The 26,337-nt window shown below is 39.8% G+C and overlaps 1 protein-coding gene across 4 annotated transcripts; it reads right to left on the bottom strand.

Moving 5' to 3' along the window:
• Window positions 1–1,421: 1,421 nt before the first annotated feature.
• On the bottom strand, window positions 1,422–25,835 carry greb1 (growth regulating estrogen receptor binding 1). 4 transcript variants are annotated; one of them, XM_008405743.2, is made up of 34 exons: window positions 25,737–25,835; window positions 20,233–20,414; window positions 19,985–20,092; window positions 19,299–19,475; window positions 18,925–19,107; window positions 16,812–16,955; window positions 16,581–16,706; window positions 15,602–15,763; window positions 15,365–15,487; window positions 13,475–13,660; window positions 12,735–12,871; window positions 12,346–12,622; window positions 12,135–12,263; window positions 11,838–12,047; window positions 11,357–11,554; window positions 11,033–11,216; window positions 10,762–10,945; window positions 10,537–10,673; window positions 10,108–10,459; window positions 9,881–9,996; window positions 9,565–9,770; window positions 8,915–9,479; window positions 8,121–8,277; window positions 7,925–8,027; window positions 7,643–7,798; window positions 7,380–7,516; window positions 7,107–7,268; window positions 6,524–6,728; window positions 6,244–6,406; window positions 6,030–6,148; window positions 4,546–4,778; window positions 3,344–3,544; window positions 2,590–2,728; window positions 1,422–2,270 (listed from the first exon to the last, which is right to left on the bottom strand). In XM_008405743.2, the coding sequence occupies exons 2-34, from the start codon at window positions 20,405–20,407 to the stop codon at window positions 2,107–2,109; spliced, it is 6,018 nt and encodes a 2,005-aa protein (XP_008403965.1). In that variant the 5' UTR covers window positions 20,408–20,414; window positions 25,737–25,835; the 3' UTR covers window positions 1,422–2,106. The 4 variants fall into 4 exon arrangements, with proteins under 4 accessions (XP_008403965.1, XP_008403962.1, XP_008403963.1 ...); XM_008405740.1 differs by lacking the exon at window positions 25,737–25,835 and adding an exon at window positions 21,531–21,768; XM_008405741.1 differs by lacking the exon at window positions 25,737–25,835 and adding an exon at window positions 21,531–21,768 and having other exon boundaries at window positions 7,643–7,795.
• Window positions 25,836–26,337: the final 502 nt, after the last annotated feature.

Genomic DNA, 26,337 nt, shown 5'->3' with positions numbered 1-26,337 from the left:
TGCTTTGCAAGTAACAGAGGATGAAATATCACCAAGATGTCATGTGGTGTGTGTAGACAGGTTCCCACCAAAGAATGAATGTTGAAATTGAGTTAAATGGTGATTAAGGGTGTGAGCACTTACACATCCAGATTATTACTCCTACTTTCTTTTTGTACATATACTTTTTCCCTTTAAACTGATTTGTTTTTCACCTGATTGTAGATTATACATGTTATAAGTACAGGAAATATTCATTGTGGTCTATTTTTTTCCATCATACATTGAAACTGGTGTGTGTGTGTGTGTGTGTGTGTGTGTGTGTGTGTGTGTGTGTGTGTGTGTGTGTGTGTGTGTGTGTGTGTGTGTGTGTACACCTTTAAGAGCCACAGTACAAAGAGAAAATCACACTGGGAAGTTTTTCTTGTAAAGTAACTGAGGGTCATTTGACCGGACATTAAAGTCCCTCTCCCTCTAACATCAACATCTCTACAGATTTCCATACAGTCAGGTTACAGCTCATATCTTGGAGCCATAACTGTAATTTCTCTTAGAAATTCATTAAGCCATGGCTGATTAAGTTTAGCTCTAAGATTTTATAATTCTCACATATGCAGTCTTGATGCACCCTTGTTTGTATATTTCATCAAAAAATGAAGTAAAAATCTTTAGCTCTCCAGTCACTTCAGGACAGTAATCTCATGTTGAGTCTGTTTTGTAATTATAAGTGACATTGTTTTAGAGTCTTACCCAGGACCAGCTGTCAGAGAGGCTGTCGGTCTCATCGGGGCAACTATAGTCTTGCTCCTCCGTACTGGTCATGTCTCCAATTCTTGGTTTGCAGATACAAACTGCTGCTTCACCACCTTAAAGTATTGACTGAAGAACCCTCTAAAAACACAAGAAATGTCTCAAAAATCTTCTGGAAAAAATGCCCCGTTGGTCTTCTGAGGTGTACAAAATGTCTTTGTTCACCGTTTCCTGGTCAAATTCCTTACAAAAATATGAAATATCACAGTTTTAGATTTTTTTTTAACATGGAGTGACTGCTCTTGTATGAGATGATGTGATCTTGTGTGATCTGTTTTTAAGTAAGCAGCTTGAGTCTGTGTGACAAGCATTTTACACTAAATTTATCAACACATGTCTTCTGGGAACGTAGTTCTAGGAGGAAATCTGAGTCCTGACAGTTCGCAGACTGACTGCAGACTTAAGGTTCTTGTCTTCTGCTCCATAAAAACAGCACCATTTTTCCTGCCCCTGACACGACAGTTTAATATTCTAGTTGATCTTTTTGGGGTAATGGGCCTGAATCACACAGGAAAACCACAGAAATTCAATCTGAGGACTGAGAATGTGAAACAGACCTGAAAATAAAGAGCCAACAAACTTTTGAACTGTTCGACATGTTGGTGGATACTTCACTACACAAACACATCGAGTTTAAAATATATGTGAATTTAAACAAATGGTGTATAAAACTGTACACAGATAAAAAGCTGCAGAGAAATGGCACATTTGTGTTCCTTTCAGGTATAAAACTTATATTAAAAAAAATTGTACCAGCACAGATACAGAGCGACAGTCTTACTTTTTGTACACACACACAAAAAAAATGACATGTTCTACATCTACAAATATAATTTCTAATGTTCGTTTCAAAAAATAAAAAAAGTCTTAAAAACATGCATCTAAAAAATCTAATAAGTTTGCCAAACATGGGCTTACATTGCACACAAATGATTGTGTCTTCCCTGTTTCCACCTTTTTGTTTTCCATTCATCTACACAGGAAGTTTGTTCACCCTGATAACACACAGCAAAAAGTGTCTGAAATGTCTGCGTTTTAAAAGCTTCATTATCTTTTTACTAAAATATGTGCTCGACACAGGTCTGTAAATGTAGAAAACTGGAATTTCTTCACCAAAGCATCAAGTGATAGATCCAAGCTTAACCGAGAACAAAATATAAAACCTTCCGTTTCCTATCATCAAGTGATCAAACAGCTTCCCAGATAGCAAGTAAATAATCAATGTCCTGCTGTGAGCTGGTAAAAGACATAAAAAAAACACCCCACTGAATTTCTTGTGACTGACTCTTTGCAGCTCCTTTTGACCATTTGTTTCAGTCAGATATGTTTTCCAGTCAGGAAGAATAGCGGCCGGTCCTCTTTGGCGTTGGCAGTCTGGAACTCGTCGCTGAGCCTGAACCTCCACTGCTCCTCCAGCTCCAGCCTGCCCACAGTCTGCCTCAGTGAGCTGCGATCTGCACTGATTACACACAGGGTTGCACCTACACAGAGGCAGGCAACAGGGACAGACATTGTGAAGATGAGAGAAGTCCTTTTCTTTTTAATAGGTCGCAGGCAGGAAGCATGAAGAACGAATCTACACAGAGTTCATGTCCTATGTTGAATTTATTTTTGAAAGGTAAGTATGATGTTTCGTACAGGCCACGATTACAGAGGGACATTGTGACATTAAAAGCGATACCTTAGATTTGATTCACACTACGATCTGCTGAGTGTTTTTGTTTGTAAAATGTATTTTTCCCTATGGGCCACTGTGAACATTGCAGCACTTTCCAGTATGTTTGTGGTCTGCTGCTGTACCTTTGAGAAAGGTGAACTTCTTGAGGAACCCAGAGGTCACAAATGTGTCAGGGAAACAGAGAAGAAGCCCACTGAACAGCAGACCAGCGGTGCTGATGTTGATACAGTGAGGTCTGGAACTGACAAAACACACCGTCACCTGCAGGAGGAGAGCGATTTGTTCAAATGGATCCGCTTCAACTACGGCACAGTTTGTAGCTGAAATCACATTCGAATTTGCATACACTTTATAAAGAGAAACAACATTTTTTTCCCTCAGTGTCGGACATTAAACCAGGCTAAACTTTTTCTGATTTACGTCAGCTATAGGGCTACCAAAATTATTGTAATTTGCTAAATGTTTTTTCATTTCAGAAGTTTATATCCATTTTTCTTGATTTTTGGTAGAACTGGCTTTGTAATTGCCACTCAAATATTAACTTTTTTTAATTTGTAACTAATTTTCTTGTATGGTTCGGGTCTTTGTTGAGTTGGAATGCCTGTCTGTGCAAAAATGTTAACTTCCTCAATGACATCTTGAGATGTTATTTCTCTATTTCCACATAATGTCAGTGTGTTTGAGGTGTTGCTTTAAGATACATCTATACATTTGGATTTTCCCACATTGCTTAAAATTATAGTACTCTTAGTGTACGTAAACTCCTAGATTCAAAAAAAGCTATACAATTTTTTTTATTTTTTTACAAATCATTATTTAATATCAGACAGTGACAGGTTATTATGTGCATGGATGGGCGGGTGAGTGTTTTTATACCTCAGGTCCCAGGTTGAGGTAACAATCCACAGACAGAACAGGGTGAGTGTAGTTCTTGGTGCTGAGAGGAAACAGTTTCTGGCTGGTGTGTTGGAGGTATTTTTCCAGGAGAAGCTGAGCTGGTGAGGCCAGGAAGAGATGCTTGCTGTCTGGGGCACAGATGTACTGCGAGGGCCCCACTGAGGTGGAAACGTCCGTCATCTGAAAGGTAAAGGCAATTTTATTTATATAGCACATTTTCAGCAACAAGGCAATACAAAGTGTTTTACAGGAATTAAAAGGAAATACAAACAAAATAAACCAAAGGAAAGAGCAAAAGAAGAAAAAGCTAATAATGTTGATCCAAAGTATATAAACTAGATATTTATATGTACTTATCTACCAACCCTGAATATCCTTTGGTCCATTTTCTTTTCTGATTTGGAAGAATAGGAGTTTAAAAAGTAGTAGTTTTCCTGAATTCTGGATTCTAATCCCTGTTCCGGGTTGCTAAATAAGTATAAGTATTCTCTGGACTTTCTAAATTTGTGAAAGTAATGAGTACTCCACAGTTTCTAAGTAATAAAAACTAACACAGGACAAAAAATGGGATTTTCGTCAGCTGTTGACACCTTGTTCTGCCGTGCGCATGGAGATTGAGGGCTTTCGGCAAGGTTTTTGTCAGAGTCGAACACTGCCAAAAATGGTCAAAAACGCTGTGTGTCCGTGTTCCCCTATCCCCTTGTGCCTAGCAGAGGTTTTCGTATTTAAATGAAGTTGCTGAGTGCCATGCAAATGCAAATCAACTGTTGAGCACCGCCTTTTGACTCTTATTCATTTTTATTCAAACTGCGCTGCCCCGCCAACTGTCGATTGCTGTCGATATCTGTCGCTGAATAGCTGCATTCGCGTCAGAATACAGGGTCAAAAATCCCACTTTTCGTCCAGAGTAAGTGTTCATGTTCTGGAAGAATTTTTTCTGGATTCTAAGTTTGTTGTAATTCCTATAATAACAGGAGTCTCTCTGCATAATAATCTAAAAATAATCTAATATTGATCTAAATAGTGAGTACTCTACAGTTTCTAAAAAAAAAAGCTAAAGAGTGACTAATGAACTAATAAACTAGAGTCTCTGGATTGTAATTTTTGATTTGTGGCTTTATGAACTGTGCAATGGTCTAGAACAACCAGTGGCTCAGCTTGAATTATGTTTTAGTGTCTACCTTGGTCTTGATAATGAATGCCCGGTAACCTCCAATGGCAATCTGCTTCTTCATCACGCTGAAGTTGTTGAACCTGCAGACAAGGAGCCCGGCGCTGTGCAGCCTCAGGGTGAAGTCCACATCGTGACAGGTGAAGCGGTTCTGGTCGTATTGGACATTCTGGCTCCGGTCGACATTGAGAAGGAGGAAGTCATGAACGTGACCTCTGGAGAACGGCTCCCACTGTTTGACACCTGATTCAACAGCAAAGCATTGCAGGATGAAATTAATGGAACATGCTGCTTTACGTTTTATAAAACAAAATGTTGATTTGAGTTAAAGTGGTTAAAAATTATTGAAAAAATAATGAAAATGTTTAGGGGATTTTTGTGGGCTTTATATAATATTCTAATCTTAAATACATTTTTATTAGATGCAAGTGGAAAATCATCATTACAGAAATGAAAACTTCAAACATCCATCTATTAATCTGCATATTGTCTTCTACTTCTAAACTGAGTTACAGGAATAAATAAACTGTTTAATAATATAACAACACAAATCAGATCTTGAAGCTGACAATAGTATATTAGTGCATAAGGAGATGGCAGTTATATGTTAAATTCAGAAAAGATTTTAAAACTTTTCTTCCCAAATACAAAACTTAGCTTTATTTCTCTTTAGGACAACACCTTTGACCGAGCTATTACTGCCATGGACTGCATCTACTCTGCTTTTCTTTGCTGAAGAACATCCTCCTGGATCTGTGCTACCATATTTTGTCTTTATCCGTTTTCCATCCTCTCAAGTCCTGACAGATGATGGAAAATTGCAGTTCATATTGAACTAGGTTAAAAGCAAGCAGTTCCTATTCACTGTTGCCGCATGAAGAACTGATGCCAAGTCAATGAGTTTGATTTGTATTTTTATTTAATTCATATTAAAGAAAAAAATGTAAATATGTGAGTCCCTTGGTTGGGAAAGCCAATCACAAAACATTGTGCAGCAATAAAAAAAACAAAACTGCAAACTACTTGATTTTAAAAACATTAACATAACTTCTAGCTATGACATAGTCAGGAAAATTAAAGTTATAATTTTCTGAATCAAAATTAATGAAAGACGCATATTTATGCAAACTAATATTCCGTTTGATTTAATTGGTTGTTGCAAACATCCGGGCTTCTTTGAACAGTTAATGTACGGACAAATGCAAACTAGGTTTGTCTATAATGGTTAGGATTGCTTTTGAGCAATTGTTACTGCATCTGACCAAGTGTTGAAATTGGATTTATGTGAATAAGTATAGATTTCATTTATATGCGGATGTTATTTGAACTTATTTGTCAAGAAAAGTAACATTAAATAATATTATTTATTTTTAATAAACTAAAATGAAGGAAGCTGTAAGGTTTTGGGTATTTTTGGATTAAAAGGTTTTTTTGGTAGTCATTTAGTTATTCAACCTGAAACTTTCTTTTCTCCCTGACATTGTGTTTTCTCACCCGTTACTCCTCGGCTGTTCCACTTCCTTATTCCACACAGGCCGTACTGGGCAAGGTCTGGACAGGCCTCCATGTGCTGCAAGACTTGTTTTAGTGACACGGCACGTTCAGCGGGACAACTATGAAGACAACAAAAAGTAAACATGGACTGTGTTAAACCCAACAAGTTTTCCATAAGATCTTCTTTCTCAAATAGCCTACGTTTTTCTTTCACCTCAGTTTATCGTTGTCCACTGCGTTCCACATAACACAGGAGTCATCAGCTAGGATGATGAAGGGCCAGACATCAACCGACGGGCTACCTCCTTCCACCCGCCGACTGCGCTCCAACTCCAAGTTGTGATAAGAAAGCTCCTTTATCAGAAAGTGAGCAGCACCTGAACATACATCAAGATATGATTATAAAAGTGATTTAATCTGAAAAAATATGTAAAATCCAAACAAAAGCGATAAATGTGAAACAGAAAAATAAAGAGTTAATCAGGGGAACATACCGATACCCGCTCCATTGAAGACAGTGGGCAGCACCAGCATGATGTGGTTGGGCCAGTACTTCTTGTAGACAGCCATCTCATACTCTTTAACTACAAGGATGTGTAGATGTGAGGCTCCGTCCATCGCATGGTACAGGTTGAACAGACCGTGCTCGTGGCGACCGGTGGTTGGGGTGAAGATTGGACTCTTGATGCAGTCTGGGCTCTGCAAAAGTACAACGATAAAATGCAGACATTTTATTTTATTAATTCAAGATAGCTCTATATGACAAGGAATAAAAAAAGATAAAATATGGGTATTTCTGGCAAAACATGAATTGACTGTGCTTTTGTACATTTACTCAAAGATTTAACAATTACACCACCTGGTGGAGAAATATTGTAACTGCAACCAATCCTTGAAGAACGTCACCTTAAATTAATTTCTCTTTATTAAGAGCACAACATGATAAATGTTTATATGCAAAACAAAAAACTAAGGCATTTTTCAAAGCTAATCTAAGGAAAATATTCAACAGTTGAATGGTCCCTCTGGGAATCGGCACTGACAAATTCTGTAGAAAAAATGAAAATATAAACATACCCAGTCAGAAGTGAGAGGCAGCCGCATGCTCTCCAGCTGACCTCCTGGCTGGCTGAAACTGAAGTAGTGTTCCTTAGACTTTGGGATGATAAAATAGAGCTGGATGTCTTCTCCGAGCAGAAGATGGGTGAATGTGAAGGCATGCAGCGTTGACTCATACATCTGGAATTTGATAAGAGATGGCTCCAATTTATATTTTAGAGGTAGCTTGAATGTTGATTCTCACACCGTCTTCTAGCATTTTGTGTGTAAGTAGGTGTGTAACTTGCAGACCTGGTATCTGGGGTTAAAGCCAAGGTACTGATGACACTGCTCACAGTGATGATAGGTGTTGTACGCTGCATACTTGGACAGCTTTATCCGAGACGTCCGTCTGCGCAGGTACACGTCCTCCTGGCGGACAGGGTTTCCTTGGCAACACAACAGAGGAGAGAGGAGGGAATAATATTGCAAGATGACTGATTGAATACCTTGATTACTTTTGGAAATTAAAAAATAAACTGCCAAAAGAAAGACTTTATTTGCAGATTTCATACCATCGGCTCGTGGTTTAAATCCAGGACAGTATACAATGCTGATGTCATCATACTTTGGGTCATGGACGGTGTAGTCGAAGGGCATTGTCTTTATAACTTCTGTGTTTGGCCATGGAGCATTGGGTGGGTGGTACTGCACACCTTCTGCCTCAGCTGCTGAAAATGTAATACACTTTTCAATGCACGTTTTTTTATGAATGACAAAACTAAAAGCACTTAGCATTACGAAGCCATGTCTAGAATTTGAAGATACGTTTTTTACATAGCGATGTGAGAACTTACTGCAGTGGATGTCCTCGTCATCATAGATGTCCACCTCCATTAGCCGGATCAGCATGCGAGACAGGAGGCCCAGAAAATGAAGATATGCCCCCGTTTTCCCCACCTGACCATGAAAAAAACCAAACAATAAAACCTCTGAATAGAAGAAAACAAAAACAAAAAAAGAATAGAAGTAAAACAACCAGACTGACGGTACCTGTGGGGGACCACTAAGCAACAGTCTACGTGGGTGAAAATTGTCGGTTCGTCCTTCAGTGCGGTTGCTGTTGTCCATGTGGTAGGACCGAGGGACTGTCCACTGACGATAATAGAGCGACTGCTCTGTGCATGTCATCATTTTGCTAAGCAGAGGTCTGAGGAAAAAAACAAAAACTCAAATCAGAATGGCCTGCATTTTGAAATTCATCTACAATCCAGACCGTTTCCACTATTTCAGTTGTTTCCACTATTTCCCACACTGCTGTCATTTTAGGATTGTGCAAATCAACTTAAAGCTGATGGCTCTTGACAGCTTACTTTTGAAATGAATCTATTTTCTTCAATTGTTTTTTGTAAACTAATTGAGTTTCTTAATTTCAGGAAGAAAAAAGAAAAACGCAGTGCCTTAGAAAAAAAAAGTAAAATTTGTTTATTTCTAAGGACAGCCAAGTAATAATTGAACTCCACCTGTGTCTAATTTAATCTCAGTATAAATTCAGCTGTTCTATGTTTGTTAGAGAACATTGCTGAAGAAACTACACCACAAAGACCAAGGAACACAAAACACAGGACAGATAAAGTTCTTGAGCATGAAACATCGTTCAGCCACTGAAGCTGGAAAAGACATGCAGCTGCTTTCACTGTTCAATATGCACAACCTTTTTAATAAAGATATTAGAGTTTGCAGTTTTAGGAGTAGTGTAAAATGTATCCTAAACGCATCAAATTAGGACATCGCTACAGATGAACAACAAATCAATTTTAATACAGAGAAATAAGAGTTTCTGTTACCTAAAACTGCTTGCCCAAGCAACAGATATGTGTGGCAAGAATGAAGTGCACCGTGGAAGGCCACTGCTGTCACTGGCTGTGATAATGTCATAGAGAGCACGGGGGAGGAGCACAGATGGTGGACGACTCAGTCCTCTCGCCCAGGAGCAGCTCAGATTAGGAGAGGAGGCCCGTGGAGATGAGGAGTCCGAGGATGCAGATTTGGAGGGATTTTGAGGTTGAGAAGCAGGCTGCTGTTGGGTGGCTGTTTGATTGTAGGACTGGATATTTGTTTGAGATACTGGCTGGCTTTGACCTTGGAGCTGCGTCTGCTGCTGGGAGATCAGCTGGACATGGGGATAACCCTGAACTTGGGGTTGGCTTTGGAAGTTAGGGGTAGTTTGAAAATATGACTGAGAGGAGGTTTGGGGCTGAAGCTGAACCTGAGCTTTTGAGGGAGACTGTACGTTGTCCAGAGTTTCTTTTGGAACATTTGGAGAGGTGGTAATTCGAGATGGGAGGGGATCTACAGTTTTACTATCAGGGCATGGCTGGACAGACTGTGAGGATTGTGAAGGAGAGTCTCCTGGAAATGACCCAAAATGACAAGAGAGGGTTTTAAATAAAGAATTCAGGTCGTTTGCGAACTTCGATTAAATTTTTCATCATACCGTTCTCCTGTGCTTCCTCTTCTTCATTGTCAGTGCTGCTGAGCTTCTCGGGATCGCTTTCGATCAAGTCACTTCCTGGTCCAGGGTCGTGTGGCGGCCGTGACTCTGCCTTCACCAGGTAAGCAGCTAGTCCCAGCTCCTGTTCCAGAGTGGTCCGCTGAAGGTATGAGCAGCTTATCACTCGGAGGTCGCAATACTTCAACGACCTGTTACAAGAAAAAATAAGACAAATTTATCTGCTTGTGGCATTTATTGAAGCCAACTCATTTTCATCAGAAATTCAATCTAAAGTCGGCAGTCGAAGCTCAGCAAGTACCTCGGCAACGACTCTCCAAGCGGTTCGGTTCCTGACAAGATCAGGATGCAGGGCAGAGCCTCCAGCTCCAAGTAGGTATGAGGAACCCATTCAGCATCCTGGATCTTTAACCAAATCTGCAGTGCATTAACACACACATCAGTATATATTATTTACAGTATGATAAAGCTTTTCATTTCTGATTGCATTTGTGTCAAACTGAATCCTATCAAGAGCAAACACCGTACCTTGATCTGGTCAGTGAAAGTCTGTCCAATCGTCAAAGCTTGGCTAGGATTCCCCAGAATGATTTCAAAACTGTCCTCCATACCCAGCTGCCTCCTCACTCTGGACAGCCGTCGGTGGGCCCAAGCTGCCAGAGCCAGAGAGGGGATCCGCAGCAGGACCATGTGACCATGACGGGTGGGACACTGCTGAACAGCGGTGAGCAGAGACTGTACAATTTCCATGGTTTCCACAGAGGTGTGTTTGTGGAGATTGTGAGAGCTGCTAATCTTGCCGGAAGCAGCCATCAGAGCAACACAGTATTGTTGGACTAACACTGTAGTCCGTATTACAGCACTGTGGAGCTTGGGAAATCTGAAAACACCAAGAAGAAACAGTGAACTTCTACTATGACTTTTGCTGATTAAGGACGGTGTATGTGGGTGTTGAACCTTTCTTCGAGGGTTGACGTCATGCTCTCAAAGGAGGAATCATATCGCATGAGTGGGAGGCTGCTTCCTGAGCGGGTCGACTCCAAAAGCTCTGACACACCAAAGTACCGTGTCCTCTCATGATACAGGTCCACATCCTACGCACACAAGCAGCAGCTGACATTCAGACCAACAACCAGACCACTGTATCACCAAATGTCCATCCCAAACAGAGCTTAGACTCACATTGCTGAATGCAGACGGCCAGTGAATCTCGTTGTAAGGGCTGATGCGAGTGCACTGTGTTTGCAAAGCGAAGGGGAATGAGGTGACGTGCAGAATCAAGATGTTTGTGGCGTCTTTCACCTGCCGGGAGTTTAACAACCGATCCACAAGACCCAGACTGCCGTCTGTGCTGCTGTAAAATGTGCTGATTGGGAGAGTAGCCACATAAATACAATGAATGACCTTATCTTTGTTGCATTATTTCATTGATTTAAGCTTTCCTAATCCAAACCTGCTAATATCCCAGTGGGCATGGTCATGAACCAAGATGTAGAGCGTGTAGGAGTTGCTCTGTGCTTCCTGGAGGAGCTTGTCAATTCGCGACTGAGCGCTCTGATCCATCTTCACCACATAGCGCTCTGCCTCTCTCTGAGACGCAAATTCCTGCTCTGAACTTCCAAGCTCCTGAAGAACACCTGGAAAATACAAAGGAATGACTAATTTAAATCAGTAGTAGTATATAAAAAACTAAAAACACTTCCACTTAGCTTGCGACTATAGTTGAACTAAAAACTTGTCTGATACACACAGGTTAAGAGACAAAGACTTTACTAACCAGAACTCCAGAGGTGTAGAACAGTCTGCTGAAATGAGACCTCAGAAGGCGGGACAAGGATGAGGAAGCTGACCCTGTTAAAGGAACCGAGGTCCAGATTCTGTGTGCTGGAGTCTGCGATGGCACAAACATGGGACAGCAGCTTTCTAGCCACCGCCAGCTGTATGGGACGAACCTCACGCCACTCTACTCTGTATTCTGCAAGCACAAGATGGACACCAAGATTATAACATACAAAATGTAAATAAAGTTGACATTGTAACAGAAATTTGAAACTTTTAAATAAAACCAGATTTTTCAACAGTTGCTTGTTTGAAGAGCAAATCTTATCTATGGTATTTTTCTAAGGCCCTTTCTGAATAGGACAGCATTCTACTATAGATTTATAGAAAAAAGAATTGAATTTCTTCAAAAACATGAACATTAATGCAAGTACCACTATAAATGGTTAACACTCAATCCCAAAGAGCCTTCTTCTTACCTAAACAAGGGGTTTTGGGGCTTGAAGCCGTCTCCTTAGGGCTGGGCGTGTCTTTTAAACTGGATGTTTGTAAATCTTTTGGACTTGGTCTGTCTTTGGGGCTATTTGTGGTTTTGGGAGTCTTCTCTTCAGCTAATGCCCGACTACTGGATGGGGGTGATGCTTCGTGCTCCACACTGGCACTGTCCAGAAGGAAATCCATATTACCATCTGAGGAACAGAAAGCCACACAAATATTTTAGAAAATTCGGACTAAATTTTCAATAGCAAACGAACAAGCCAAAGATGGAGACTTGCCTTGTCCGAGGGAATTGCAATAGTGGATAAGTTCCTGGGCAGCCCCTGTGTGGAGTTGGTGGCTGATTTCTTTCAGTCCCTCATTGGGAGAAAACATGCTCTCTGCCAAGGCACGACACTGATGTTTACCTGAACCGGATCCACAGATGAATTCAATCTCCTGTCCACATTTGCCTTGGCATCACTACTTTTGTTACACCACAACTCTCACCTGTTACTACCACACAGGACTGAGTTTCTTGTCCCGGTGAAGTGACGATGATGACGACATAGTTTGTGTTTTCAAACCGTCCATCCACCAACCTACTGAACATTTGCAGAAGCCCCTGAGCCAAGGATTTGACATCTTCCCCCAACACCACCACACCCTCCCCACAGGACGAGGCAGCGAGCTGGGCGAGCCAGGGAAGCTGACTGGGGGTGAGGGGCTGCTGACTTTGAGGAGGTAAAGAGAGATGCTGGGGGAGCCCGGGCAAGCTAGCGGGTACCTGAGGAAGATCAAGTTTAATCATTTATTGATGCACGTCATTTCATCAGTGTTGTTTATGTAAATTTGATTTTAAAAATCACAATGCTGATACTTTTCTTGCAACGTCTGACCTCTATGCCATAGTGTCTCCCTTGGGTTCCTTGTGTTTGTGACTGCTGAAACTGTCTGATCTCACTGAGGTGAGATTCCCTCCATGACCTCATGAATATCTGCTCCAAGTCCTCAATGAGGGGTACCTGCTCAGTGCCTGAGAGAGAACAAAGCTGCAGTCAGACTTTTTGCGATCTTACCATTTATGATGGTGTATAAAAAATATGTTGCACCGGTTTATGACTGAAGGAAGGAAGAAGAATTTCTGAAAAATGAATTTCTGTACCCTCTTTGAAAAATGTAAGTGGCTGTTTTGTATGGGTCATGTGTATTGGGATGAAAGGAACAACAAATTCATTATTGTTCTGCATCAGGATGGAATATGTTACTTTTCTAACATCTTGGACTTAAACTTTATTGTTTTATTAGTTCTCCCCACTGATTAGTGACAATTATCTGAAATAATTCAATAACAGGACAGACTGCTATAAGTTAAACAGTTGAGCACATGGAGGTGAGTGAATCCAACACTGTGCAGACTGAGCATCTGCATGGCACACAATGAGGTTATGCAATGCTATAAGTAGGATATTTCTGAAACACTTAAATGTTAAGGCAGTGAAGAGTGTGTGCAGTGCATACATGATGTTAAAGAAAGGCAAGACCATAACCAACAACGCAATAGCTGTGTTTAAAAAGTCAAATTACTGTAGCTCATGGTTTGAAGATTACATTATGTTCAAAGACCTTTTGCACTAACCTAGCTGAACGAGGTAGTAAACGGTGAGCAGAATCTGCATCTCAGCAGAGAGAGGTTGAATAGGTGACGGTCCGTAATGTTGGTAAACCCTGGGGAGGGTTTGTGAGCTCAGGTAACAACTCTGTAGGAGAGAACTGATGAGTACGTCATTTGTGTTGCCCGTGAGCTGAGGAAGAGGGCCATGACCTGGAGAAACAGGAAATTTACAGAAGAAAAAAAAAAAACAAAACATGGGAGTAAATGGGAATAAGTTGAACAATGTCAGTTTTGGGATTTTAGCAGTTTGTTATATTCATGCGTCCTTTTCATGCTTCATATTACAGAAAAATTTAATACAAATTACTCCAAACAGTTGTAGTGACACAAAATGGTGGAAAGTACTAAGCCTTGATATCTGTGAAGAATACACTCAACATGTAAAGTGCCATTTTTCCCAGGGTGGGACGCAGTAAGATCGACTTTAAATTCCTCAAATGACTCTGAGTGGGTTGGAACAAAAAAGTCAAGTGGTAGACCACCACAAAAAATGCTGAGCTTAGAAAATCAGTGTGAAGATACAAGAAGATCTTCAACCAAAATAAATGACTGCAGCACAACACATATTAAAGGACCCTCATCCTTTTACATCATGATCTTGCACAAATGAGCACCAGACAAGGGATATCAAAAAAAGTATTCAAAAAACCTTTATTCTATCAAGAGAAAAAATGTATTCTCATTGTCCTGATGGCTTCCATTGTTGTTGACATAACAGGGAGATCTCTTTAGAGTAGCTCCATCATAGAAGCTTTTTCCATTAATGAAACAGTGGAGCTCGGTCTCGTGAAGCTGCATTAAACCTCAAGTGGTTTTGAGGAGATGTTGCAGCAGGCATCCCACCCAAGTGGTGATCACAGTGTTTCAACTGGAAATGCTCCAGTTTACAATGCCTGTTTAACAAAGATATGTTCCATCCTGCTCGTTTCCCTGATATAAACCAGAGTGAAAACATTTTTGGACAGATGCCAAGGGAGGTTTATAAAAACAGATGTCAGTTCCAGACAATAGATCACATCATATTGCAACAATCCCAGAAGTGTCCTGGCAACACTCAACTCTAGAATGCCTAAAATAATCAAACAAAAGCAGTGGAGCTACTTATCAAGTCTTTTTGTTGGTATTTTTAGTTTTATTTTGGGTGTGTGTGTGTTTTTGTCTAACGGCCTTAAACAAAAAGACCGTTATGAATGGCTTTTTTGAGTTTTTTCCTTTTTTTACCACCTCTTTTTTCATGTTTAACAATCCAGAAGCCTAAAATAAAAATAGTTGTAACCTTTTTTCTAATACTTATGTTAATAAATTAAATAGAAGACTAAAAACTCATTTTCTGTCACATCTTTTGGACCATTTTTAGCACCAATGTAAATTTTAGGAACAAAGTTCCTAAAATTCATTCAAGAACAAGGCAAGAACATTACAATACATGACAATTGAAGGATCAATTACTATATAGACTTAGTTACAAGCATGGTGACAAAATCACAGATTTTATCAGAAAAATACCAGGTTCACATTACCATGTGCTGGGATAAATATACATACATAAATATATAAATTGCGACTACACCAACAACAGTCAGACAAAAAAGTAAATGTACAGTAAAGGAGTTAGGAATGGATTCCTGAAGTGCACAAGTCTGTTAATTTAAAACTTTTTGCCAAAAATGAGAAATCTTTAAGAACAGAATAGCAGATACTATAAAGAGGGAACAATATTAACAGAAAAAACTTAAAAGATGATTTGTGTTAGGCATTTCTCAAACAGTGGTTGGTATATGAGGATGATTTAGCCATACAGGGTGCTGAAAATTCCTCCGACTTTCAAACGACGCTCATAGCTGACCCTCTCACCTTTAAATATGACAGGCTGCAGCCTACAGGTGTGAAGCAGCTGATCAGGCACTGTTACAGACACTTCAGGGGGCGAAAGTTGACTTGCTGATCCTCGTGATGAACTCTGTACGGCTGTAGTCTCTGGCACAAAAGGGAAACAAACACAGAAAGGTGTTTACATTTAGCACACAGTTCCAGTGAGGCTAATTAGCTTGATAACAAAAACACACAGTGGCTCCAAAGAACTATTTGTACCTGATCTTGCTCCATTGGTGATGACAGAAGTCACTGATAATGTTGATAAACTTAATGACGATTGTGCAGACTTCCCAGCACACTCTGTCAAAGTATTGGCAGATGAATCAGGTGACCAGCCTTTGTGTCTCTTTTTGGGGGGACCAGCATTTGTAGGTGGACCTAACAGGTAAAAAGGCAAAAAAATTACAGGATATATTTAGATTAAGTTTTTAAGTCCCATCTTGTGTTTAATTCCAGTGATTTAGAGCAATCATTTGTCATTTTTCAGTCAGTTCTCTTTGAGACTAACAAACTGAGGGGCACAGAAGACACTTTTCTCATCCTAACACCTCACAAATTAACACATTTACTACAAGGTGCCAGGGAGACTTTTGTAGATACTGTAATGCAAAACAGTTGTATTTTAGTCATGCATTTATCTGTCTTTTCCTCTCAAGTATCTGTTAAAATGCTGTAATAATGGAAACACATAAAAGATGCGCTTGTTAAAAGGGCAATGAAAAAAAAAACAACACCACCAGGAAGGAAGTGCTTCATTCAGATATAATGCAGGGGGAAAAAGATGAGACGGAGAGAGAGTGAATTTTACAACCTGGGTTTATAGAGGAGGCAGAGCGAGAGGCAGGGAGTGAGAAGGACAGAGAGGCAAACAGAAGAGAAAAGAGAGGTAGATGTTTAGTGCTCTGAGGACAGCCAAATCAAAGCAGGGAAAACAAAGGACCCTCCTCCCTCACCCCTGACATAAAAAGTAGCTACTGGGCTCCTGTGAAGCAGACGGACAGAAAGGGGAGGGGCTTAAAGACGACTTCTTGTTTGCATATAAACAAGAAGTTGTGTTATACAAGCAGACATTGCCTGCATGGATTCTAAGTAGAATAATGTATGCCGTTCTGGGAAATTACACTATTGTCATACATGTCCCAGAAAGAACTAAAAAGCTGAAAGAAAAAAAAAAAACATTAAGAGGAATCTGTACCAGTAACTGATGGTCTCCCAGGTCCCGACTGACTTAAAGGTGGCTGGGCAATAGAAGAAGCTGCTGTGTGGTTTCCATTTATCAGCGTGGTGGGAGCATCAGCTGTCTGAGGCTCCGCGTGTGATCCTTAAAAATTTTTTTTAAAAAGACGACAAAGATTTAGTAGAGACAGTTGTGTTTTAGAAGACAACAAGGAAATGACCAGAACCAGTAGTATGTGTCATTTTTTACCTGTGGCGCTGCCTGCTGTGTGTGATGGGTGAGCCAAAGCCGAGTTAGCCAAAGCCGGGTTAGCCAAAGCTGGGTTCGATGGCCGTTCGTCTAATGTCAGGTGGCCCTCTGAGAGACTGGCTCTGATCTGTCTTATCCTGACATCTGAAAGACATGTCAAATTGGTTATCTACAAACGGAGACAAATTAAATCTCTTTCACATTATTGCTTTGAAAGAGGGCATGCCTGTGAGAAGGAGCGCATACTGTGAAGTGTGAGGCTTCGAGTACCAGAAACTAAACTCTGACCAATCACAAAAGTTGAGCACATAAGACAATAAGAGATGAGCTGAACTAAATAAAGCCTTGTCATAAAGATGACTAAAGCCAAAAAACAACTATAAATCCACTTCAGTTCTAGAGACACATTCACATACCAGCTTTGTAATGTATGTGAAACGTATCTGCAGGATTCACCTAACTTCCTGAGGAAATGTCCAGAAGACCAAAGGTTGAGTTTTGTGCAAACACAGAAGCAAACTCTTCTTTGAAAGTCTGAAAGTTGTTGCATCATCCTGTTGTATTCTGAAATGTATACAGGTTCATGAAAAAGCTCTGTGTGTGCAAATAATCAAAGTCTGGATAAAGATGTAAACAAAAAAGCCATAATCAAAAAGCCTCATTGCATAATTTTCAGAGCATAATGTTTTGCCTCTGGGTGCTCTAAGCTGGGGTTTCAGCTCGTATTTTTCTGATTTCAAGATCCCTCAACAAGTGTCAGTAGTCTGAAATTCCAGAATAAGATTAGATAATACAACAGGAAGTGACTGGTCACACACATGGAAGGAGTTCAGGACTGATTAAATGTTTTCAGTGAACGCTGCTTTTGCTTGAATCTGTAAGAACCATCAAATTTTTCTCTCAGTTTTTTCTCTGGAGATAAATCTTGTTAACACAAAAACATGGTATTTTGAAGAGGAAAAAATTGAAGAAAAATAAATAAAACAGGACTTCAGAAACTACTATGTAGGCGAACCCTTTTCAGGAAGTAAGCCTGGAGTTCCTCTGTGTTAAATTCCAGCCTCTCAACACCTACACCCAAGCGAAAAAGCAGATTAGGAGAAAATCTGACGTCTTTCTATGAACCATCAACTCCTAAATCTTACACTTTCAGTTTCAAACTAGTAAGTTGAAACAATCACCGAATGAGCCAAAAAACAAAAGACAGTAGGGGTATACCCCATAAAAACTCTACAACAGTCTTTACACCTGTCCACACAAATGCTTTCTCCACCTAATGTCCATTCTCACTATGACCTTCAGGCTGTTGCTTCTGTGCACCCCGACATCTCACCTTTGACCCCCCTAAGACCCGGTCTGACCAGTCCATCTGGTCACAGCCACACATTCACATCTCTGCAATCAAAAATGCAGCTTCATGCAATTTTCAGAGTATGAAAAACATCCGACATGCGTTTTAAAAGCGGCTGTGAATACAAGTTATTTTTATAGATTTAGTATAAACATTTTGTACCATGATTACCATCTGCCCATTTTAAAGGCATTTTTACAGCTGACTGTTGAAGTTTTTGAAAAACTAGACATTTATGTAACTGCTTCAGGTAAAATGTCTCATACTTGCTGTCTCACAAAGGATCAGAAGCTCTTCGGCTTCAGTGCTGGTTATCCAAGCTGGCTACAAATTAAACAGACAACCCAGATCATCCTCAACACCACAAGCATCTGGCTAAAGACCTGGCTAAAGTTCATTTTGTCCCTGGTGTTTGGCGGCATGTGTTTAAAACAAAAACATCTCCAGTAAGCATTTGTCGCCAAGTTATAAAGTTCAAAATACAGCTAAATGACAACTGGTGCTCTCCAGTGGTTAAAATCTCATTGCTTTACTTTTGCGATTTGCCATCTTATACATTCAATACGATGTGTATGATGAAGCAACATCATAAAGGCAATTCTTAAAACTGGTATCACTCCTTCTTATGTTTGATGAAATAAATTATAGTCTGAACGGTTAACAACACTCTTAATGTGAAATTGTACAATTCCTCAAGTGGAACGTCAAAAAAAAAAAAAAAAAATCTAAATTTCTTGTAAAAGCAGTAGCTTCATCTTTTACCATTTCCCCTCCAGCAAATGGGAGCACCCTTGACCAGCATGCCCTGGTTGTTGCGGTAGAGATGATACTTCAAGTGCTTCTGTTTCTTGGGCTGGGTGCTGAGCTTCAGGTTAATGTGGTTGGAAAACTCTGTGAAGTAACGGAAACCTTTCTCTCCACAACCCAAGCAGTTTCCCGAGAAACCTGGAAGAGGATTGAGCAAACGGATCACATTATGTATAATGATTATGTGGATAAGATCACCAATGCACTCGGATGCCAAAAAAACAAAACAACAAAAAAACGAAGATTTTTGGACTGAACTTTACTTACAACTTCTAATATTTTCAACAGAAAATCATGTCACATTGCCCTGAGAAATTCTTCTGTCTTACCAAGCAGGGCGTTTCGACCCCGTTCATCTGGCAGGAAGCGTCGGTCCACAGCGCAAACCAGCAGGTTGTCGGGGAGGGAGGGGGATTTTACCCCAACTGGCATGAACCCAGGAGGAACATCCAAGTTCTCTGACGCAAGCGAGGACAAACGCAGATCTTTGCCAGCCTGACAGAAGCCTTTTAGGAGGACAAGGAAAGAAATGTTTTCACTAAATATTCAAGTGGATCCATGAGATTAGCCAGTTTAAACAACACAATATATTCCATTATTTTATCAATTATTTGTCCACTTACACATTTCTTTTGTTTTCGTTTGTCTATATGTTTGAGATCACCAAGCTATTTTATGATCAGGAAACGTTTCACATTGGGACTTCAGTTATTAAGAAAACAGGTTTACAAACCAATCTGGATCTATGGAAAAATTAATATCTGGTTGTACCACCCTGGCAGCATGCGTCTTTGAAAACTGGAAATGAGTCTTTTTTTATTGCTGTGGATCGATTTTTGGATCACTTTTTAAAATCTTTTTCATTGTGTCACATTAATTGCCAACACTGACATTTTAAAATAAAATCCCCAGGTGACACACTTTGACCACAACCAATTAAAAATACTTCTGTCGCAAAGTGCTGAAAAAGTGCTGTTCTGTGTTTTTGTCACTACATATATAAACTTGTACATGCCATCTGTGGTGCAGCATCCGTCAGGTGGAGGTTTCATCTGATAGGGTATCGGTGGGCTGTTGGACTCAGAGCCATCTTCATCCTCTTCGTCATCATTGAATGTTCGACCTAGTTAGAATACGAAAACGTTTTATTTCAGGGCAAATTGACATGTCGCAGTCATAATTTAAATGATGATCAAAACAAATGTTTCAGACTTAAGACTAAAGATGGTGAACGTCCTAAACCTGGACTCGCTGTTGCTTCACCTGCATATTTCTTCAACCCACCATCCTGCATAAACAGCTGCTCCGTCTCAAGATACAGCTGTGAGAAGACGGGCCGAGGCACCACAGTGTTTGACCTCAGGGATGCCTCGATGGAGTTGTGGAGGACCTCCTCGAAGCGTGCGGACCGCAGCTGGCCTGCATAAGAGTTCCCCATCAGCGCCCTGGAAGCACACACAGGAACCCCATACTGAACTGAAAAGTCTTTTGGTTGTGTTTGCTGTAAAGTGATCACAAAAACCTGAAGGCGAACCAAACACAGATGTAGTTTTGGTCATTTTTTATTTAGAAGTGTTTTCTCAGTGAAGGATGTGTTTAATGATTGTAAAAATGGAAATAATCATATGTTTTAAAATCTCTCTGGCATCCATTTAAAAAAAATGTCTGCTTAGTTATGTGAGCAGACTCGCAGACACATCCCCACTTGTGCAAAGTAATTTAACATCAGAAGCACATCTGCTCTCACTGACACACAGATCCACAGAGGCTTAAAATGTGGCTGCGGGTGCATGGCGTTTTACCAAAGAGCATAATATAAAATCAGCTGCGCTGACAGAGTCAGAACACCCTGACCTAGACGAAACTCCCTCCCTCTGTTTTTCTACTTTCTCTCCAAGAGCATTTCTCCAACTCCTTCTCTCCGTGGTGTAGTTCAGCGCTAATCTTAAACAAATCATTTACGCAAATAAACGTAACAAACTCAGATTTTTAAGAGGACAAACATGTTGTAGTCGTTAACTGAAAGAATAAAACCTGACTCTGAGCATGAACCTAATCCCTCTGCATTAAACTCTGGCAGCTCCCAAGCTGGCTGACAAACTCACACAACTGACTTAAAAACCTGCTTGCACGCATAACATTAATTAGCCGGGGAGCAACCTGAGGGTCAGCTTACTGCAAAGACATCACACACAGTTAAAACACTCATAGCATGTTTTCAATAAGAACCTGTAATGTCTAGTAATGTCCTACAATGACGTGTTGCTTTGCAAAATCATATTCTGTATTATAGGACAAACAAAAAATAAAAACCAAACAACATCTATATGTTTTATGAGCCCTCTTGATCCATCTTCTAGGTGTCAACATCCATCACAGAAACACACCAGACAAAGACAGATTCATATAGAGACCAATCATTTTTATTTAATGGCTATGCTTGTTTCTGATAGGAAATGAGGCATAAACATTTTAAAACACAATCAAGCAATGTAAAAGAAGTGTCATTAAAAATGTACAAGATATAAAAAAATTGCATTTTAAAAATATACACACACTACCTTATAATGAGTGGAAAGCGCGTCCTGGCCATTACAGCAATAACTGCTCTTACGGTTGCTGATCAGATTTTCCACTGGTATTTTGATGATTGGTCTTTGGTAATGAGTTCCCAAGTCGAAGAGGCTGGAAAACCACCTTGTCATTTCCTAATATTTAAGTCCAGACCACATGTCTTCCCCCTCCCTCATAACCCTCTTTCCACTCAAACTACTTTCAAATAAAGGCCACTATAGCCAACAAAACCTATAAAAAAAATAAAAGCTTCTTCAAGGGCCACTGTCCTGCAGTTTTTAGTGCCACAGTTACAAGACACTGGAATGAAATGGTGAAATGGTTTAATTACCTCCTTCATGTGTAGAGCCTTGCTAATGACCTAATTATTCTATTAAGGTTGTGGTGCAGCAGAGGCACATCTAAAAGTTGCAGGGCAGTGGCCCTCCAGGACTGGAGCTTGACACCTATGCTTTAAAGCTACATCTGCAGGGGGATTAAAATATTTTAGGGCTGTATGATCACCAATCAGCCTTAATAATAGATCTTAATTTGCTCTGATTGGTGATTGGAAGATTATACACTCAAGAAAATTTATCACCAAAGATAAAAACAAAAAATCTAAAATTTGATGCAGTTTTTGCAGTAAGGATTTATAAAAGGGCAAAATCCAAAATCTTGTAAATCCAATTATCTGTTTTTTGGTGGAATGAAAACTGCTAAGAGAGCCTGTAGCAACTTTCTATACTTCTGTCATACTACAAAAATGTCAAGTCAGGTCACACCTCTAAGAAATGTAGAAATCAGCATCAGATCATGCATCTCTAATTGTTATTTATTCCAATACAATATTCATCTACTTTGCAAAGAAACTGTCAAGAGTACAACATCAGTAGCAGATGTCCTTCTACAATCATTTTCAACATTGACATGTTGTTGGGTCAACTGTTGCAAGACTTCCAGCTTTACATTCACCTCACACATTTAGGCTGAAGATGGTTTCAGTGACACATTCCTGACCACCTCCTGCTCCCACATTTTGAAAGGAGCAGCGCAGACTTTTAGGGCCTTGCACCACCTTGCAGAAAGACGAAGTGATCGGGAGACAAAAAGCCCGGTCACCACCACACAGCCAGTGCTGACAGGAAGTAATCACACCTTCTACCAAAGAGGATGCTGATCGTTTTACGACCACAGACTGGGGGGGAGGGGGCTGGGTGGTAAGTTGAATTGGGGGGAAGCCTAAAACCCTGAGCTTACAGTCAAATCTTTTCTTACTGCAGGTGTAAAACACAATTTAATCTTCTTTGGTGAAAAATCTATAAAAAAAATAACAAAGGAACTAATATCAATAATAATAACAATAACGCATAATATCAAATAAAATTCTTCTTGTTAATGTTTCAATTAATTTGGCACAAAGGAAACTTCAGGAAGGATTAGAATTTATTCTGAAGTTGCATCTTTCATCTATGTTTCAACTTGTGCTCTTGCTCTGTCATGGATTCAGTATTTATTGCAGAAAACTTTCTGGTTATATGCATGCAGAAGAGATGACAGCAATAAGCTGTAAGTAAAACTTTTAAGGCTGCTTTGTTGATCTTTTCTCCTCCCACCTCCCCCTTCTTTCCTCTTTCCTTGACATGGAAGTGGGAGATCCTTTTATCTACACCTCTACTTTTTTTTCCCCTTCGGCCTCTTTTTCACCCTAGGGAGAGAGACACTATTGTGGTGTTTTATGACCCCTTGAACCCTATTCCCATTACTACATTTTCGCACACACACACACACGCACACACACACACACACACACACACACACACCCCCCCACACACACACACACACACACACACACACACACGCACGCACACACGCACACACACACACACACACGCACACACACACACAGTTGCAGTTACGATCCTTTAAAAAGAAATCCAAACACTATACCACCAATCAAAAACGTTTTTACTTAGAAACTAATACTTTAACTGATTTTTTTAAGGAATATTCTTTATTTACATATTGAATATATAATTTTATAAATGTTTAATTTAAACTCAGTTTGAAGAAAAACATATCTAATAGCATTGTGCAGTTTACACCAAAACTCAGTCTCAACTACAATATCAGGTGAATTTTAAAACAAAAATCCTGGCTACCACACTGCAAAGAGGTTTTTAAGCGTTTGCAATTAGAGCTATATTTCCATTGCTGCAAAAGTCAGCTAGCATATGCAAACACACATATATCATCTGTGCTGTGAGGGCATGGCTGAATTAGTTTGAGGGATGTCTCATGACCACAAGGTCAAAGGTGAGCCGAGATAACAATGTTTAAGTAAAGCTTTGATGTGGCCTATACTTCTTGCACAAGTGCACACAAACACACACACACACACGCACACGCATGCACAAACACAGGGACTCCCCACCTCCCACACCAGACACGCTCTCCCAGGGTCTCTAGCTAAGCGGACACAAAAGGCTTGTCTTAGGGAGGGGTGAAGGGTCATGGTGGGAGAGGTCAAATAAAGACCCCTGGCTTTTTTCTCTCTCAGCCCAGCCCACATACCAGTCACACAGACACACACACGCACACACATAAAAAAACATGCAGCAATACCAAGAATTGCATTTCTTTCTGTTCACTGTTCGACACGTGGGGTCTCCACTTACTCACATTCCCAGTATACAGCTGAGGAGATAATGGTGGACAAGATTTATGCAGTTAAAGTATTACCAGAAACTGCACAGAGCTAGTTTGTGCCTCATAAATATGTTGTTCATATGGTTTAGGAACACCAAAGATTCACTTAATTTTATGTCAAATGAGGTCATTGACGGGAAGGTCAGCAGGGATAAGTCTTCACAGATTGGGAGACTCTTTTTACTGTGTGTGTCTGTGTGTTTGGGTGCCTTTGTATTCGAAACAGATAAGATAATGTAGCTGAGGATCATCCGGCATCTATTTCTGTCCTGGGTTGCAGAATTTAAACAGTGAAAAAAAAATCTGGTTTTGCATATACTCTGACACCGACAGCATGTGCAGCATCTGAAGTGGATATTCAAATGGGAGCATCTCCAAGCAGTGACCCACAGCAAACACTTCCATTCACAGTTTGCTCAAAACACACTGCATGGATGACCAATTGCCAACTGGTCAGGCATCTCCATAGGCATGTATGCATTCATGCACTGATCCACTCTTTCTAATAGCCAGCATATCACCGATATCTATAAAAGTACTTCAATCACTAAATCCCTACAAGTTTCTCCCACTCAAATGCTCTGTTTACCCGCATGAACAGGAAACTTATATACAATGTCGGCAGATAACAGTCTATACTTTACACCATAAATCTGCTCCTCTCTGAAAGTTTGGTGGCTGCACTGCCTGTCGCTTTGCTATCTCAGAGAATGTCCTTGAGCAGAATTTGTTTCTTCTGCTCTGTTCTGCTTGCATAACTTGAGGGACTTGTATTGTCTAGTTGCATGAACATCTGGCTTAATATGTGCTTTGGTTTGGCTTTATACTTTTATGGTGCAGAATGCATTTAAAATTTTAAATCACTTTGTACCATCACCTTTCTTTAAAAAATAAAAAACAAATTAAAAAAAACAGGCAGATGTCTAAAATGTTAATAAAAACAAATTTGCATCAACTTAAGTATATAAACTTTATATAGCTATATTAAAAAGATATATCACAAAGAAATTATTAAAACTTTTTAAGGCTTATTCGATGACAATGAACACAAAACAGTCTTTCTGTAACTACAGAAATAACTTAAAAGTTTTGTGCATTTAACGTGGTAAATAAATTAAAGACATTAAATATTTGTTTAAATGCAGATAAAAGTAGATAATTAGTCCATAATAATCCAATTATTCATATCTTGTTTTTTTAAACAAAGGTGGAGTAAAAATCAAAGTCTTAATTAATTCATATTTAACTTTAGAGTTGTATGTAACTTCACAAAGCTGGTGTTAAAACATTTCAGCATGAGATTTTGAAATGAGATAAAAAATAAATGAATAAATGTTAAAAGGTAACGAAACCGTGCGGTAATCCAAAATACAACATAGGGGTAACGATTTGTAATTAAACGTCAACAACAACTGAGTTTGCTAAGTGATAGTTTACCATTTGGAAGCCAGCTCGCTCCCGTAATAATTAAAGCCAAACAGACACAAGATGCAGGGTGGACTTACCTCTACACTCCAGCGCCAGAATCCGAAAAACTACTTTTACTACTACTGCTTTTCTCACAAAGCGAGAAGATTGATCCCGCGTGCTGTCACCATGTCACCGGCGCGAGACCTGCAATCGGACTGGCTTTGGTGTCGCGCGTGTCATCACCTCCGATCCGCGCGAGGTCCCTCCCCTTTCCTCCGGAACTGTGTTACGGTCAGTCTCAGAGTACTCAGTTTGTGTGTTAAAAAAAAAGCTGTCTAAAAAAATAATGACGCAGAACAACAAATAAATCCCATCGCGAACGGTAAAGGAAAAACAAACAAATTAAATAACAAAAACAAGACAGGTTAAAAAATATTTGGAAAATTTGTGAAGCCATATAAGTTTTATTGGTGTTAATCGTATACTACGGTATTAAACCTAACTCTGTCATGGCGCAATTAAATGTAAGGATTAAAACGGCATTTAAGCAACTTTTCTTGTTTTTCTTTTAACCTATCCATCTTAAAGAAAGAAAAAAACTAAAAGCAAAACTTTCTGTGTCCTGCTGACATTTTCCGTGGAAATTACTCAAACGCACATTGGGTATTTGAACTGTACCACTCCCATCACATTAGT

The sequence above is a fragment of the Poecilia reticulata genome, linkage group LG3 (assembly GCF_000633615.1).
Source record: "Poecilia reticulata strain Guanapo linkage group LG3, Guppy_female_1.0+MT, whole genome shotgun sequence".
Classification (NCBI taxonomy): domain Eukaryota; kingdom Metazoa; phylum Chordata; class Actinopteri; order Cyprinodontiformes; family Poeciliidae; genus Poecilia; species Poecilia reticulata.
The sequence above is the reverse complement of the archived record's forward strand: the minus strand, read 5'-3'. Positions and strand labels throughout refer to the sequence as shown.

Coding starts and splice junctions, on each gene's coding strand:
- greb1 (XM_008405740.1), bottom strand. CDS start 21,562: ATGGCCAGGACGCGCTTTCCACTCATTATAAG. Junction 9,771..9,880: donor CTTGGAGAGTCGTTGCCGAG/GTACTTGCTGAG, acceptor TTCTTGTAACAG/GTCGTTGAAGTATTGCGACC. Junction 8,028..8,120: donor TGCTTAGTGGTCCCCCACAG/GTACCGTCAGTC, acceptor TTTCATGGTCAG/GTGGGGAAAACGGGGGCATA.